We start from the raw sequence: 18,528 nt of genomic DNA on the forward strand, positions 1-18,528 counted from the left end.
AACCTGGGTAGACTGGGTGAAAACCAGGAATCCTAGCCACTAGACCACCAGGGGCTAGAGGCTAGAAACAAAGTTTCCCTGGCTCTTGCCACGTTTGAAAGCAAGAATGTTTCAAGGAGGCAAAAACTGTAAAAACAGGTACAAAGTTTAGAGACACAGCACAAGTGGGAGAGCACACAGAGAAACTGTTAAGACAGAAGCAAAGCTGAGATACACACCTGGAGAGAAAGGGTGTGGGCGTCCTCCTTAATGAGCAGGAGGGCACCAGAGAGGTGATTCAAATCACTTATATAGGGCAGTTCTTCCGGGTTTCCTCTGGCCAATCATCTCACTTTGCCTGGCTCTGAGTCCATATTTGGTTTAACTCAGGGTCCTCTCCTGTGTGCGCATGCCTCTTTCAGCCAGATGGATTCCAGTGCAAGGATTTCTGGGAAGTTAACCAAACATATTATGGTCTGGCGCCCCCTCCCTTCTCTGACCTCTGAGGAACCTTTCTGCGCATGTGTAGTTGGGGAGGTCTCCTTGACCTCAAGAATGAGAAATACATGGTCTCTTTATCTTTCATCCAAGCAGGACTCAGCTCCTCCTTGCTCCTGCCATTATCTTTATCTTGGGATATCTGTCCACAGGGGACAGGCTCCAGCTGCTCAGCCAGGAGCCCATCTATCTCATGCCTCAGTGGTAGTGGTAACATAAGGAATCTAAGTCCTCATCTTCCTTAGTAAGACCTCAATAAATAAAATATATAATTGAAAAATAAAAAAATAGCATTAGACCCATGTTATTTATAAATACGAAGGTAAAAAGCAGAAACCAACTGAAAGAGTTGAATGTGAGGACTGGGTCTTAGAGATTGAAAGGGGTGGAATGGGGGATTAAGTTTTTGTTATCAGTTTTGTAATTCACTTTGATTTTTAAAACTATGTACATGAATTATTATGATATAAATTAAATTTACAAAAGAAAGTAATTTGCCATCATTTAATTTGGAAATAGATAATTTTTAAAAATAATTTGGACAGATAATAGGATACATTTTAATTGGTAGTGTATTTATATTCTAATAGCTCAGATGTTTTAAATTTTCCTCTTAAATGAAGTTTTTCAGTGGTCAGGTCAGATCTGGTATCTATTAGGTTTATCCTTTCTACGTGGAATGATAATTACATTTTAATGTACTTTTCTTACTGTTTTCTTTGTTCATTGTTTTGTGTGTTGCTAGGTTATGTGTGCCCATAAAACAAAACATTTTTTATTCTAATTTTTGAGAAATATTTATTCGATAACACTTATGGTGACTGTAGTTAACCTTTGTAAAGCTGACTTACTGTTTCCCTACTGTGCATTGTCTATGTTTTTTATATAGAATATTTTCTTTCACATAGTATTTTTCCCTTCATTATTCCTTTTCTTTACCACCAATGAAAATAACTTTTCAGGATATTGTCTTAGTTGAATTGACCATTTAAAGCTTTATTTTATTCTAACTGGCCTACCGTCACACCTTTCAACAAATTCATTTTTCCTATATTTACATTCTTTTGATTAGCTTTCTTCCAGTGTTTAGCCCAAATGACTTAGTGATTCTGATGAGATTACTTTAAAGAATTACATGGATTATTATTTTCTGTTCTCACCACTACAATGAATATATTTCTTTTCATTTTTTTCGAATAAAGGCAACTTTCATGAATTATAAATTTTATATTGTTTAGTGGTTTGTACATTGTGCTTTTAACAAAAAACCCAGTGAAATACAGGAAAATTAACTTATTTTTTCTAATAAGAACAGAGACCGCAATAGAATTTTAGTTGGTATCAGTGTTGTCAGATTTTTTTCACCTAGTGTCAGAAGTACAAATTATTTAAATATGCAAAGTATCTCTCATGATTGTTATGTCTCCGAATAATTTGAGATTATTAAAATTTATCAATAAATTGGTAGATGACATTTATATTTGGACCTATATAATTAAATCTTTATTATTTACTGACAGATATGTTTAAAAGGTAAAGTACACATATTTAAATACTTAAATATCCAAGCATGTTGCAGAATGGATAAGAAACCAGATTCTCTGGATCTTCCATCATTGAGTAAAAGAATGCCCTCCCAACCTCTCACAGACAGGTAATGTAATATTCTGACAGTCTCATTTCGTGATGATTGTGTCTTCTTTCTATATAAAAGATATTTATTAATCTCAGGTATACTGAATATACTTAGACTGATTGGCCCAGTGTTAAATAATTGGCTGAAGTGAAATATCACCATCATAGAATGAACTTTTGGTGTACTAGAATACATTTGGAATTTTCTCAAAAATTTATTATTAAAGCTTTTAGTAGTAAAATGTAAAGATTTGACATTATAGTACAGAAACACTAATTTCTCAGCACTTGACAACTGTTAATTTACTTCTGTGATCACTCTGTTGTACGTTTCAAATAACAAGTAGAATTTGACTTTGAACTGAGGTTAGTGGAAGAGCAAGACATTTCGGGATACCTTTCACCTTCATATTCTTTGTGTCTGGATCAAAGTTGAGTTACCATTGATGTTCTCTATGATATTGGTGTTTTTCTACTCATGAGATTTTGAAATGTTAGATTTGATATTTTGTTTTTAATTCATCCTTTCGAGATGTAGATTGGTCTGAACAATTTTATGAAAACATAATTCCGTCTAGTAGCATGGAAAATAATTTGGAGTTGGATGAGAGTATACTGTTGTTAACAGTGCAAGTTCTTGAATTCACAAATAGGACTTTTTCTTGAATATTTTTGTTGCCTCAGTAGAATTAAATATCAGAACATTAAATTTAGTTCCCAAAGATTATTTTGTTTAATATTATAAAAGATAGTAGACCAAACAATTCTATAAAAATTAGAATTAATTCATATACTAATCTCTATTAGTATGCTTTATATTTATTTAAAAATTACTTTAGTAACAGCATTCATTGTATTAGTCATTTATTTATTTTAAAAATATCAGTTGGGGCTTCCCTGGTGGTGCAGTGGTTGAGAGTCCGCCTGCCGATGCAGGGGACACGGGTTCGTGCCCCGGTCCGGGAAGATCCCACATGCCGCGGAGCGGCTGGGCCCGTGAGCCATAGCCGCTTGAGCCTGCGTGTCCGGAGCCTGTGCTCTGCAACGGGAGAGGCCATAACAGTGAGAAGCCGCGTACCGCAAAAATAAATAAATAAATAAATAAATAAATAAATAAATAAATAAATAAATAAATAAATAATCAGTTGAATGCCTACCGGCAGGTTCAGGGTATGTTTTATTTAATTATATACACATTGGCCTTGGCTCTCATGAAGCTCACATTCTAGTGGAGGATGTCAGTCAGTAAATAAAGCAAGAACACACACACACACATATAATTTCAAATTGTGGTGACTGCTTTGAAAGAAAGGAACAGGTTTCAGGAGTGTGGTCAGGGAATGTCTCTGAGAAGGTGAGGTTTTAAGTCAAGACGTGGAAGGAGAAAAGCAAGCTAGCTGTGGCAAGAGTGGGGGGAAGAGCATTTCAGGCAGAAATAATGCCATGTGCAAAGGCGTTAAGTTAGGAAGAAAGTTGCTGTGTTAAAAAGCTGAAAGGAGGCAAGCATTGTGGTACAAGTTGATTTTGGAGAGGTAGTCAGGGCTGAAGTCATGTGGGGGCTTTGGAGGCTGTGGTAAGGAGTTTGAATTTTATTTAAAGTACAGTGGGAAGTCATTGGACAGTTATAAACAGGAGAATAACATGATCTGAATTATGTTAAAAAAAAACTATTTTGCCTCTTACAGAGAGAATACATTGGAAGTATACAAGAGTAGAAGTACAGGGACTAGTTAGGTTGTTGTGGTACTGCCAAGAGATCAAGGGGTCTTGAATAGGGTTATTGCAGTAGAGATTAAAAGGAGTGGACAGAATTGAGATATATTTTGGAGATGTTCTCTAGCAGTGCCATCCAATAGAAAGGCAATGTGAGCCACGTAAGTAATTTTAAATTTTCTTGTAGCCCACTTAAAAGTAATAAGCAGGTGAAATTAATTTTAATAATGTATGTTACTTAACCCAATATATCATGTCATTTCAACTTATAATTAAATGTAAAAAATTAGTAAGTTATTTCACATTCTTTTTCTTCCTTTTGAATCTTTGAAATCTAGTATGTATTTTACATTTATAGCATGTCTCAATTTGGACTAGTCACATTTCAGATGCTCAATAGCCATATATGACTGGTGGCTACTGTATTGGACAGTGCAGGTCAATAGAGTTTATTTATGAGTTGGCTTTTGAGTGTGCTTATCTCTCACTCACAGTTCTCGTACTTTGAGTTTCACACTCATGTTCTTGGCTATATGGTTCTTACTACTTTCTGTGCCTTGACTATTTTGTAAACTCTTTATTTTACATAGGCATTACAGTAGCTATACTTATCATCAGCTTTTGGAGTCAGACATAATATGCCTGTGAAGCTCTTCTCCGACCCTTAATAACTGTATGTCCTTGTGTCATGATATCTCTGGTTCTCAGCTTTATTATATATGAAAAGGGAAATAACCATATGGATGCTGTCAGGATTAAATGAAATAATGTATATAGAGTACTTAACACAATGTCTTATCCATAATAATTCCTCAACAAATAGCTTATTATTATCATTATCGTCTATTACGAATACACCAATGTATTTTAGTATAGTACATGGATGTATTATTGTGCAGTGCAGTCAGATGGATTTCAGTTCTAATCATGGTTTAACCTCTCTCTTAATTCCTCTGTGGGCTGTGTAAATTATTTAATCTCTCTGAGCCTGTTTCTTTATTTAAAATGTTAGCAATACACACTTCATAAGCTTGTTGTGAGAATTAAATGTGTGCTTGGCAACTAGTTCAATGGATAATATTCAGTAAATGTCATAATTTTTCCCCTTGGGAAGTTAACTTTTATAAGCTGTATTATCTTCATTTGTAAAAAGAAATAATGTGTAAATTGTATAATGTAAGGATTATAAATAAAATATGTGTACCTGGCATAGTATCTAACACAATGTAGACACTTAACAAATGCTAGCAATTGTTGCCTCTTTTCATCCTTCAAGATTCATCTCAAATGCCACTTTCTTGGATGAGGCCTTTCCTAACCTTACCAAGGAGAATTAGTTAATCTCTCTTTTCTCACAGCACTTTATATTTACCTTTGTCATATTCTTCAAAACATATAAACATACTCCCTTCCCCTCTGGGCTGAGAGCCCGTTGAAACCAAACATTTTAAAATTCATCTCATCTCAGGTGTTCAGCATAGTGCCTTGACACTTGGTAATTGCTTCCCTAAGTTTGTTGATATACTTTTGAAAAGTATAAAATCAGTATTTGGGGAGGGAGTATAGCATAGTGATTAAGATTAGGGACTTTAGTGTTAGATAATCTTGGGAACAAATTTAGACTGCCATTTGCAAGTTGCGTGTCATTGGGCAATTTTTTCAACCCCTCCTGGCCTCACTTTCCTCTTCCATAAAATGAAAAAGCACCACTAACCTGCTAGAGTTTTCACAAGGAATGTATAAGGTATTACCTTTAAAGCACCTAGCCCAATTCTTGGCACATAATCAGTGGTCAGTGTAGAGTGTATAGTAAATTTGCAAATTAAAGTGAAAAATATTTTGCAACCTGGGTGGCATACTGTAATTCAGAAATTTGCAAGGACAGCTCTATCCTCACACCAAAACAATTGCTTATTCAATGAGTCACAGACTTTTTTTTGCCTTTTTTCTCTTTTGTTAATTACTAAATGGGCCTTATTTACAAATCTAAAATATATTTTTAAAGATAATGAAGAAAAAACTCTATGAATTAAAGTTAAAAAACATTTCAGCATTCTGTGGTGAAATTTGTCAAACTGATAAAAATAGGTCTTTATCAAGATGATTTTCTAGCAGGGCTGTGCTTTTCTGAATCTCTCAGGAGAAATAATAAGCTATTGTTAAGTTTTTACAACAGAGCACATGAAAGAAAAATATTACATGAGGGACATGAATAAAGTGTTTTGTATGATCTGATATTTTTCTCCTCATGTCTTTAAGGATCCTACATATCAAAAATGTGTAAGACTGTATTATCTAGGGAAATTTTAGGTCAATTATGTATTATCTATTTAAGAAGAAAACCCTAACTGCCCTTAGAATTTGTATTTCCATAGTATGGAAGATTTTTATCCAAATAAAAATCATGGCCCTGACTCTGGAATTGGAAGTGATAACGGAGAGAAACGATTGTCTACAACGGAAGTGAGTCTTCTCTATTGCTGAACTGTTTTATTTTAAAATTTTATTAGAGCTTTGAAATAGACACTTGCACACACTTGATTTCTTTTGCTTAAAAATATGATCATCATGCATTTTATGACTTCAAATGAAAAAAAGACATGCACGTTTTAAAAAGCAGAACAGTAAACCTCATTAATTTTTGGTTTGAAAACTGGAGATTTAAATCAGATGTTCTATACTTAAGATGTGATATTAAAGCAACTTAATCCTTATCATTTGTTTAAAACGCCTCATTTTTACTTTTTGCTTATTCTGTTCAGCCATCAGATGACGACACAATCAGCCTTCATTCTCAAGTCTCAGAATCAAATAGAGAGCAGACATCAAGAAATGACAGTCACTCAGTAGGAAGTAAACCTGATTCTCAGAAAGGTAATTCATATGGTGTCTGCTATTTTTATATCATGTACATAGCTCTTATTAAAAATGAATATTTTATTTAAAATGGCCTTTAAAAAATTATAGTATCTTTGGCCAACTCTTTTATTGGGAAAATGTACTTTTTTCTAAGCACTGCAGTGTCAGAGAATACTGTTTACTATTCATATTTTCTAATAAATATTAATCTATACTTAGACCCGGAGGTGTATGATTTTACTGACCCCAACACAGATGATGTAGCAGTTCCTGAACAGGGAGATGCACCTATTGGATCATTTGTCACTTTCCTTAAGGTAAAGAAAACTTTGAACAAGTATTAATAACATGTTCTCTTTAATCTCACAAAAGTGAACAATACATTTTAAAATGATAACTTTCTTTTATATAAGGGAAAAGAAAAAGGCCCTGAAAAATCTCAGAAAAATGAAGAATTGGGAGATGAAAAAACGTAAGCACACACTAATTCTCAAATTGAAATGCTACTTACTAATACTTGAAATATTCTTTAGATATTTCTACTTGAACGAATATTTTTTTTTGTTCATTTACCTGTTAAGTTCAGATAGTTAATTTGTGAATATTTCATCTGTCTGCATTCCTCAATTAAACTGAGAATTATACTGAACATATAAGTTGAGTGTAGTATATACTCTGTTTTCCCCTATAAGTGTAATTATAATATCACCCATTATTATTACTGAAGAATACTGTACCTTCCCATACATTGCCTCATTTGAGCTATCTAACAACTCTTTAAAACAGATGGTATTGGCATAATTTAACCAATAAGGATACTGAGGCTTGGAGTTTCAAATGTCTGGAACTCAGGTGTTCTGACTCTTGGTCTAATACACTTTCTGTTTCATCAGACTGGTTATGGTAATTTTAAGGGTATTTACTTCTCTATTTTATTAAAATAATTGTACTTTGGATCTTTTCTGTATCATTTATCTTATGAAATGATGGAATATGACCTACCACATTTTTCAGTCACTCCTTCAAGTTACTTCATAGCTGCAGGAAGGAAGGAGCATTTGTTGAATACCTACCATATACCAGGATCTGTGCTATGTGCTTTGCCATGTTTCTTAATCTTCACTAAATCCTGGGGGGTCGATATTGTCCACATTTTTACAGATGAGGAAGGTGAAGCTCGGAGACTGAAGTTTCTTGTCTAGAACTACTTAGCTAGTGTCCACTAGAACCTCGGGTGTGAACCTAGCTCTCTCTCTCTGATCCCCAAGTTTTTCTCTTTTCTCTGCATTGTGCTTCCCCCAAATGACCTCATTGGTAACTTTTTAACAGTCATTAATTAATCATCTCTGGTACCCCATAGGGAGATACAGTGCTTTGTCTTGTACTCTATATTTCATTCATCTCTTACTTTCTCACCTTATCTCATGAGGACAGTTGCCTATACTTGAGTCTCCAGTGGCATGCAAGATATGGTAAAGATACAGAGTCTTAGGCTTGGTACCATTTTTTAAATGAAATACCTTTGGGGTAAAATTACTAGACTTTGGAGGACAATTTTAAAATTTCTTTGTTCTGTTTGAATGATAAAACTATATATTTTAATGAGTGTTTTTTGGCAAATTGCCAGTCTGTCAATCTATTTTGCATTTCTACTACTTAAACATCTTACGTAGAGATTTTGAAAATCAAAATGAATAAACTGATAAGAGTAGAGTGGCTTGATAAAATGAGAGATTTTCATAACATTTTCTATCTCTAAAGATAGGCCAAATAGAGCTCTGTGGTCCTTATTACACTCAAGATGGAGAATATGCATTGTTAAATTACTATGGCCATTACACATTTCAGAAATTACAAAATGGTGGTGCAGTTTACCTTTTAGCCATTAATTATATTAATATAACCAGTATGCCACGTTGCCTATTGAGAGGATAGATATGTTTTTATATTCCTTAAATATTCTTTATTTCTTATTTTAACATTTTAAATACAAGGACGTTATAGGGCTTTAGCTTTCACATGCTATTAAAAATAAAAAATGGTTTCTACATTTGGAAGCTGGCATAAAATATCATCTGCCTTACTTTTTGGATAACCATGTTTGTGTCACCTTTCAGACTTGGGAAAGAGCAATTACTTGCCGAGGAAGAAGATGATGGTTTGAAAGAAGTAACGGATTTGAGGAAAATAGCTGCTCAGTTATTGCAGCAAGAGCAGAAGAACAGGTATCTTTTTCAATAATGAAATTTAAGTGGGCAACTTTTATAATCATTAAATCTGAGTATTTAAAGATTATCAAATAAACAGTAAATAATAGGACCATCTTAAGATCTATTTCAAGGGACTAACTACTAAAAGACAATAGGAAATTCTTAGGAGAGAAATAGAAAGTTACATATACAATTAACAGAATACTTTATACTCATCTAGTCATTATATTGAATTATTGCTTTGATATCTCTTTTTTATTCCTGGTGCTAAATAATAATAATTGTTGATATTCACCTTAGCTCACAGTAGCATTAAATATGTTATGAGTATTTTTTTCCAAGTACGTGTCACAAGTATATAGTGTGCTTTTTATCAGATTTTGAGTTACTTGGGATATGTGTAAACTCCTTAAAATTGAACTGAATTATATAATCGTTGATTAAATCAGTGTGACGATTTGAGAGTCACAGGTTCACTTTAGTCTGTTTCTTGGTCAAGGAGCATTTCTCCCTCTGGCTGGGCTTTCTCCAAATGCGTGTTATTGGCAATGAGGAGGACATTGTGTTAATGAGTGTAAAATCAGTGCAGGTCCATTTTTAATACAGAAAAAGTTCTATGTGCTGCTGAGGGTCAGCTTTATTGCCATCTTCATGTACTGAGAGTACTGAATTTATAGTTTTGAAATAATAAAGCAGATCTGAGATTTTTTTGTTTTGAGAAAATTAAAAGAATAATTTTGGTGCACTTAACATGGATAACTACTAAGCATTTTACTTATTCAAAGCAATAAATGTTTATGGATCACATGACCATGTTTTGGGAAGCTTAAAAAAGTATACTGGCATTTCAAAGACGCTTTGAAAAATAATTACTATTAAAACTTATTCAATGACAGATGTGTGGTTTTAGGGGCCACTATTTTTAAAAAATAATCACTCAGTATCTTTTTTTTGCACTGCTACTGCATTTATAGAATTGAAAACCATACTAGAAAATATCACTCATCTTTATCCCTTCTATATCTATGTCTAATGTATCCTCACTCTCAATTGACATTTTTCTTCTGCCATAACTTTCTGTCACCCTTTTCTGTGAATCTTATCTTCTAATCTTTTCCTATGATTCATTTTTAACTGGGCTTTTTAAAAATCGGCTACTTATGAGGTTGTGTGTGTTTTCCCCCTTCAGTGTAATTAAAGTATTGATCTCCCCATTGGTTTAAGAGGTTTGATGAAGCAAGCCACCACCTGCTCTGTGTAGCTTAAAAAATAGTTGAGTTTCTACCTCCTCTACCTGGCAGGTGAAAAAATTGCATTTATCATTATGGACAGAGAATACTGATTTTATAAGAACCCACAACAATATCCATTTCTCTCATTGTGTTAAGAATAGCATTTGAGTGCATAATTTTAGATTTTAACATTGCCACATATAACATTTCTATATTTTCAATTTTCTCCTATTGTTGTATTAGTTTTTCATCTATCCCTCTGACAAATTATTCTTTCTAGCCTAGATACAACATCAAATGATGTTTCATAGGTCTTGTTTTTGTGATAGTTTTGTAATCAGAACAAAACAGCGCCTAGCACTGTACATAGTAGGTACTCAGTAATACTGTTACTGGTTAAATAATTGCTTGAAAATGAGATCAACAAATTTAAAGCTAATAGGAACCATTAATTTAGTTAATTTGTTCTCTCTACATAATTTCTGTTATTTTTTGAGATTTATACAAAGTTAATTCCTCTCTCTCTGAACTGTTTCTCTACTTCATCCTCCTTTTCAGATGTTAGTGCATACAAATATAAGAGCTTTTTGGATTAAATATTAATATGCAGTGACATTAATGTTATAACTATGTCTAATTTTTGAAGGCATTAAAATTTTATAATATCTGTTCATAAAGTAAGGAGTACATTTTACTTTTAAAATTTGTAATCTGTAGACAATTTAAATTAGATCCCAGAATTTTTTTATGCTGAATCTAGTGTTTTCTCCATTAAATGATCTCATCCTTCCTTCTAAAATATGTTGCTATTGCTTATATGTCTTAGATGTAGATAATTAAAATTTTTTGTTTACTGTTACAATACTAAAATTTGAGTGAGTCCAAAAAGTCAAAAGTAATCTTGTATAAGAATATATGCCTTAGAGGATGTGAGTTTGTATACCTTCTCTGGTTGTAGTTTTTCCCTTTCACACTGTATTGTTTTAGATTCCAACTTTATTAATGAAGAATCTGAAATGCTATTTAAAATTGCAAGTCAACCAGGAGTTGTAAAATTTCTTTTTAAGTTTTAACATAACCATTGTAATATTTTTGTTTGTTTGTTGTTAGTCTTGATTTAAAATAGTTTATCTGGGGTAAGATTATCTTTGTATATCAGGAAGTACCACTTAAGACTCCTACTTTGACTGTATGCTTACTATTTAACTGCTCTTTAGCTAGCTACTAGTCAAAGGTAAATGCAGTGTTAACTCTCAGCTAAAAGAAGCCATGCGTGTACTCCAAAATTAGAGGCAATTTAAAAATTGCTTATGTTGAGTTTAGTGATGATTTTCTTAGAGCAGCTTTGCCACTTGTTTAGTTTGCACTGTTTTTTAAAATATCTGTGATTCTTAAAGAAGGTTTATACTAGTACTCGGTGGATGAAACTGTCCTAGGAAAGTAACAAGAAGATATCACACAGAATTAATAATCAAAAAGGGTGGGGAAAAGGATCACCAAATAAACCATCAAGTAGATAACTCATAAGTGTTCAAAGTCTGAAGCCTAGTTATTTAGAAGACTGCCCCTTCTTTGTCTGAGATGCATAGATTAAACTACTTTGTATTGACAGTTTATTGTTAAATTTTTAAAAGCTAATCTTTATCCCCTTTGTCAAACTATTGGATTATTTCTACTGGTATTTGAGTGTATTGAAGTCCCCCTGAATCAATGACTTTGTCTATATTAAAATAGCTGTTCCACAAATCATAATTTTATCTCCACAAATCATAATTTTATCTTCACTATAATTTGGGAAGCTAAATAAAAAACTATTGTCTTAAAAAATCATTATTTTAAAATAATGTTGCTCTGTAAATTACTTAGCCAATTCTTCAAATTTCCACCAACTCTACTTATGTATGTTAACATTAGAGAAGTGGCTACTGCTCTTCTTATACTGATTTTCTTATTACATGGCTGATTAAGTAGATGTTTAACTGGCTTCTTAAAATTTGTTTGATTATCATCCTAAAGAAAGGATTATAATACATGCAAGCAATGAATAGCTTCAGTTGACTGGTTCCCATTGCATGTTCATTCCTTCTAACTTATTCTATAGTATTTTCTATTACGTCTTTACTTTTAATAATTATTTTATTAGCTTTTAGGTGTGTCCTGAGAATTTTTACTTACTGTACAAACATGTGCTTCTGAGTACTATGTGATATAGCTAAATTTAAAAAACTAATTATGAAAAGCTATATTGAAGTATAATTAATTAAGGATCATGGAAAGCAAAATCAGATTTTGAGCAGTTTATTATTTTGGTTTAGAATTATAGAAATTATGTACATTACCTTTTCATGTGATTTTTTTTTTCTGATCACGTGAACTCTAATTTGAGGAGCATCATGTTAATCTCTAGCTTGTTATAACTAATCAGGTAGTTCTCTCAACCCTTAAAATCTATCCATTCTTTCTTTTCTGCTTGCTTTACTAATGACTTCCCTATCCTCTCCCAAAACATCTTACTTCTTCCATCTTTTGGTTTGGTTGATGTACGTGAAATGTGAATACAGACGGAGACCTTTATGTTATAGAGCATCATTCAGTGAAAAACTCTTCCAGAGGACCAGAGCAGCAGGACGTGCATCAAGGTATCTAGAGTTTGTGGACGCCTTAAGTATTAAGGGGCCAGGTTGATGCAGCTGAATTATATAGAATTATATAGTCTTTTACTTAAAACTCAGTACTGGTACCTGGATTGGGGAAGTGTCTTAATAATCTAGAAGAGGTATTTAGATAAAACAGACACTTATTTTAACTTTGAGTATCACAGAGTAAAATATTAAATATCAATTATACACAAAATTTTTCATAGGAGAATTTTCAAGTACATAAAATATATTTTATAGGTAAGTAGATCTCAACTTTTTTTCTTTCTGCTCCAATATGACTTATACACATAAATAATCACAACACTAGTGAGTATGGTATGGGGAGAATTCAGAATTTACTGCAGTGAAGGGCACTGTAGTTTGACCTCCCCTTCCCAGGGAATAATTCTGACATTGCCCCCCCGGATATTTCACACTGCTATATCTCCTTTTTAAATTAAGATTTTTTTCTCTTTCAGTTTTATTGAGATACAGTTGACATACAGCATTGTATAAATTTAAGGTGTTTGGTATAATGATTTGACTTACATACATCATGAAGTGATTATCACAAGCAGTTTAGTGAACATCCATCATCTCATATAGATACAGAACTAAAGAAATAGAAAAAAATTTTTTCCTTGTGAAGAGAACTCTTAGGATTTACTTCCTTTTTTAAAAATCACTCTTTAATGATGTAATTTTTCCTCATAGTCTTAGATAATTTATTATCTAAATTCTTCTGCATTTGGGGATTCAGTACAATTTTAGTGCCTGCCCACACAAAGGTGTCAGTAATCTCGAAACTGTTTGGTGCAAAGCTACACTGCTTTGCTTGTGATAGTTGACCTTTGCCCCTCACTGGGACTTCTTCCTGGTGAGGCTCTACTAGATCTAAGCTAGTGAGGAAACTGGGGTAATGGAAATTGGTTTCTTTATGTTAACCATCTTTCTGGAATTACCCACTTATATTTATTTCATTATGTGTTTTAATAGTTAATATGTAGCTTTAATTTGGAATTTCTTTTCTCCTGTGTATTCTTTTGATAGTTGACATCTGATGATATTATTTTGAATAAAAGGCAGATATTCTACTCCTTATAAAACTAAACTTAAAATTGAAAATTAAGATAACATTTATATCTATAGTAAATGGGTAAATATTAAGAACTCTTAAATATGTTACTTATATTAAAGAAAGATAGTTAATAATTCATTACTTTTGACTTTGAGATTAACACTTAGACTTACATAAAATTATGGACAAATAGTTCTCTCATACAGTGGTTTATCACTCTTTATTTTTCTTTTTTTTTTTGGTTTTCTTCGAATACTGTTTCATTTGGTTATTAAAAGTTTAATAAACTTGTGGAGTTTTTTTTAAAGAATTGAACTTTAGCACTGGCTTTGCATTTTGAATTAAGTTTTATTGACATTAGGCAAAATGATATTACATCAGCATGATCCTGTCATTTGCTATCCTGGGAAAACTAAATCAGTTGTGATGGTACCTAAACAATCTGCATCTCTTTATCTTCTGTCTCAGCCAAAAGTTAGATATGCACAGGGAAATAGCATGGCTTGAAGATATCCAAGCCTTGAGAAAGGGTTTATAAGAGAAGATGCATGGAAGAGTTGGTGAACTTCATTTCTTCATAATAGCCAGTGCGCTTATGAGCATCTGATCTAAATAACATTTAAATATTGTTTTCTAGCAAAGATCTTCATGGACCAGATGCAGTTATTTATGGACATCTTTTATATCATGTATATACACTATTCTCTTTAATATACTATGGAATTAATGTGTTGATTTACTTCTAGGATTCTTAATCATTCAACTTCCGTCACAAGAAACAAGCCAAAACAAACTGTGGAATGTGAAAAGAGGTATAAAAATATCTTAGTACTTATAGTTAATATTTTATAATGAAAGTTGATCCTTTAACAATAATGTTCCTATATGTGGGCTTTAATTGAATAATTGATATCAATTTAATATAACTAGATAATTTAGAGAAGAAATGTGCTTTTTTTTTTTTAAAGAAATGTGTTATACAGCACAGGTTTAATTGACTTTTGATTTAAACAAATCCAAAAATGCGGATTTGATCTTTTTGTACTCATCCCTGCATTTTGTCTTGATGACAGATTCATTTATCCATTTAGCAAACATATATCGTATTACTGTTACTGTCAAGAATAATGTGTTTCTTCATCACTGATTGCGTTTATTCTCTATGTATTGTTCACTTTTTTCTTTTTTTAATTAATTTTTATTGGAGTATGGTTGCTTTACACTGTTGTTTTAGCCTCCAAGGCACAACAAAATGAATCAGCCATACACATACAGATATCCCCTCCCTTTTGGACTTCCCTTCCATTTAGGTTACCTCAGTGCATTAGGTAGAGTTCCCTGTGCTATACAGTATGTTCCCATCAGTTGTCTATTTTATACATAGTATCAATAATGTATATTTGTCAATCCCAGTCTCCCAATTCCTCCCACCCCACCCCTTTCCCCCTGGGTATCCATACATTTGTTCTCTACGTCTGTGTCTCTATTTCTGCTTTGCAAATAAGATCATCTATACCATATTTCTAGACTCCACATATATGCGTTGCTATACTGTCTTTGCTTTTCTCTTTCTAGCTTCACTCTGTATGACACTCTCTAGGTCCATCCATGTCTCTACAAATGACCCAGTTTTATTCCTTTTTATGGCTGAGTAATATTCCATTGTGTATATGTACGACATCTTTATTTGTTCATCTGTCGATGGGCATTTAAGTTGCATCCATGACGTGGCTATTGTAAATAGTGTTTCAATGAACATTGGGGTGCATGCGTCTTTTTGAATTATGGTTTTCTCTGGGTATGCCCAGGAGTGGGATTGCTGGATCATGTGGTAGTTCTATTTTTAGTCTTTTAAAGAACATCCATACTGTTCACCATAGTGGCTGGCTGTAACAATTCACATTCCCACCAACAGTGCAAGAGGATTCCCTTTTCTCCACACCCTCTCCAGCATTTACTGTAGATTTTTTGATCATGGCCATTCTGACTGGTATGAGGTGATACCTCATTGTAGTTTTGATTTGCATTTCTCTAATGATTAGTGATGTTGAGCATCCTTTCATGTGTTGGTTGGCAATCTGTATATCTTCCTTGGAGAAATGTCTATTTAGGTCTTCTGTCCATTTTGGGATTGGGTTGTTTGTTTTTTTGATATTGAGCTGCATGAGCTGCTTGTATATTTTGGAGATTAATCCTTTGTCAGTTGCTTCATTTGCTAATATTTTCTCCCATTCTGAGGGTTGTCTTTTCATCTTGTTTATGGTTTCCTTTGCTATGCAAAAGATTTTAAGTTTCATTAGGTCCCATTTGTTTATTTTTGTTCTTATTTCCATTTGTCTAGGAGGTGGGTCAAAAAGGATCTTGCTGTGCTGTGATTTATGTCATAGAGTGTTCTGCCTAGGTTTTCCTCTAAGAGTTTTATAGTGTCTGGCCTTACATTTAGGACTTTAATCCATTTTGAATTTATTTTTGTGTATGGTGTTAGAGAGTGTTCTAACTTCATTCTTTTACATGTACCTGTCCAGTTTTCCCAGCACCACTTATTGAAGAGGGTGTCTTTTCTCCATTGTATATTCTTGCCTCCTTTATCAAAAATAAGGTGACCTTATGTGCATGGGTTTATCTGTGGGCTTTCTATCCTGTTCCATTGATCTGTATTTCCATTTCTGTGCCAGTACCATACTATCTTAATTACTGTAGCTTTGTAGGATAGTCTGAAGTCTAGGAGCCTGATTCCTGCAGCTCCGTTTTTCTTTCTCGATATTACTTTGGCTGTTCGGGGTCTTTTGTGGCTCCAATACAAATTGTAAAATTTTTTGTTCCAGTCCTGTGAAAAATGCCATTGGTAATTTGATACGGATTGCATTGAATCTGTAGACTGATTTGGGCAGTATAGTCATTTTCACAATGTTGATTCTTCCAATCCAAGAACATGGTATATCTCTCCACCTGTTTGTGTCGTCTTTGATTTCTTTCAGTCTTATAGTTTTCTGCATACACATCTTTTGTCTCCTTATGTAGGTTTATTCCTAGGTATTTTATTCTTTTTGTTGCAGTGGTAAATGGGATTGTTTCCTTAATTTCTCTTTCTGTCCTTTGTTGTTAGTGTATAGGAATGCAAGAGATTTCTGTTTATTAATTTTGTATCCTGCAACTTTACCAAATTCATTGATTAACTCTAGTTTTCTTGTGGCATCTTTAGGATTTTCTATGTATGGTATTATGTCATCTGCAGTGACAGTTTTACTTCTTCTTTTCCAATTTGGATTCCTTTTATTTGTTTTTCTCTGATTGCCGTGGCTAGGACTTCCAAAACTATGTTGAGTAATAGTGGGAAGAGTTGACATCCTTGCCTTGTTCCTGATCTTAGAGGAAATGCTTTCAGTTTTTCACCATTGAGAATAATGTTTGCTGTGGGTTTGTCATATATGGCCTTTATTATGTTGAGGTAGGTTCCCTCTATGCCCACTTTCTGGAGAGTTTTTATCTTAAATGGGTGTTGAATTTTGTCAAAAGCTTTTTCTGCATCTATTGAGATGGTCATATGGTTTTATTCTTTAATTTTTTAATATGGTGTATCATATTGATTGATTGTCATATATTGAAGAATCCTTCCATCCCTGGAATAAATCCCACTTGATCATGGTGTATGATCCTTTTAATGTGTTGTTGGATTCTGTTTGCAAGTGTTTTGTGGAGGATTTTTGCGCCTGTGTTCATCAGTGATATTGGCCTGTAGTTTTCTTTTTTGTGTGATATATTTGTCTGGTTTTGGTATCAGGGTGATGGTAGCCTTGTAGAATGAGTTTGGGAGTGTTCCACCCTCTGCAGTTTTTTGGAAGAGTTTGAGAAGGATAGGTGTTCACTGTTCTCTAGATGTTTGATAGAATTCACCTGTGAAACCATGGTCCTGGACTTTTGTTTGTTGGAAGATTTTTAACCACAGTTTCAATTTCATTACTTGTGATTGGTCTGTTCATATTTTCTATTTCTTCTTGGTTCAGTCTTGGAAAGTTGTACTTTTCTAAGAATTTTTCCATTTCCTTCAGGTTGTCCATTTTGTTGGCATATAGTTGCTTGTAGTACTCTCTTACGATCATTTGTATTTCTGTGGTGTCAGTTGTAACTTCTCCGTTTTCATTTCCACTTTTACTGATTTGAGTCCTCTCCCTTTTTTTCTTAATGAATCTGGCTAAAGATTTATCAATTTTGTTTAAAGAAGAACCAGCTCAAAGAACCAGCTTTTAGTTTTATTGATCTTTGCTATTATTTTCTTCATTTCTGTTTCATTTTTTTCTCCTCTGATGTTTATGATTTCTCTCCTTCTACTAACTTTGGATTTTGTTTGTTCTTTCTATACTTGCTTTTGGTGTAAGGTTACGTTGTTTATTTGAGATTTTTCTCGTTTCTTGAGGTAGGATTGTATTGCTCTAAACTACCCTCTTAGAACTGCTTTTGTTGTATCCCATTGGTTTTGGGTCATTTTTATTTCCTTTCAATCGGGTTTTATTAAATTCTTCTATATGAATATATAGTCTAATCCACTTATATGAATTCCAGAGAACTAGAAGACATCAAAAGTTTCTATTTATTCTTTTTGGTGGTTTGAAAATTTGCATCAGACTCAACTCCTGAGTCATTCCTCTGGAAGTAAAAAAGTCCAAGGCTAGGGCGTAGGTACAGAA

General features: G+C 33.2%; 1 protein-coding gene across 6 annotated transcripts in view; it reads left to right on the forward strand.

Moving 5' to 3' along the window:
• LRCH2 (leucine rich repeats and calponin homology domain containing 2) overlaps positions 1-18,528 on the forward strand; it is a 95,257-nt gene that overhangs the window by 44,428 nt on the left and 32,301 nt on the right. For 4 of the 6 annotated variants that reach the window (XR_010940136.1, XR_010940137.1, XM_067724556.1 and 1 more), the window contains exons 6-13: positions 1,998-2,131; positions 6,201-6,288; positions 6,588-6,699; positions 6,904-7,001; positions 7,098-7,156; positions 8,802-8,909; positions 12,688-12,765; positions 14,590-14,655. Coding sequence is in view for 4 of the 6 variants with exons in the window: in XM_067724556.1 (XP_067580657.1) it covers positions 1,998-2,131; positions 6,201-6,288; positions 6,588-6,699; positions 6,904-7,001; positions 7,098-7,156; positions 8,802-8,909; positions 12,688-12,765; positions 14,590-14,655 (743 nt within the window). In the remaining 2 variants the exon portion in view is untranslated. The remainder of the gene's footprint in view (positions 1-1,997; positions 2,132-6,200; positions 6,289-6,587; positions 6,700-6,903; positions 7,002-7,097; positions 7,157-8,801; positions 8,910-12,687; positions 12,766-14,589; positions 14,656-18,528) is intronic. The other 2 variants (XM_067724558.1, XM_067724559.1) reach the window with 1 other exon arrangement.

This window comes from Pseudorca crassidens, chromosome X (assembly GCF_039906515.1).
Source record: "Pseudorca crassidens isolate mPseCra1 chromosome X, mPseCra1.hap1, whole genome shotgun sequence".
Lineage (NCBI taxonomy): Eukaryota > Metazoa > Chordata > Mammalia > Artiodactyla > Delphinidae > Pseudorca > Pseudorca crassidens.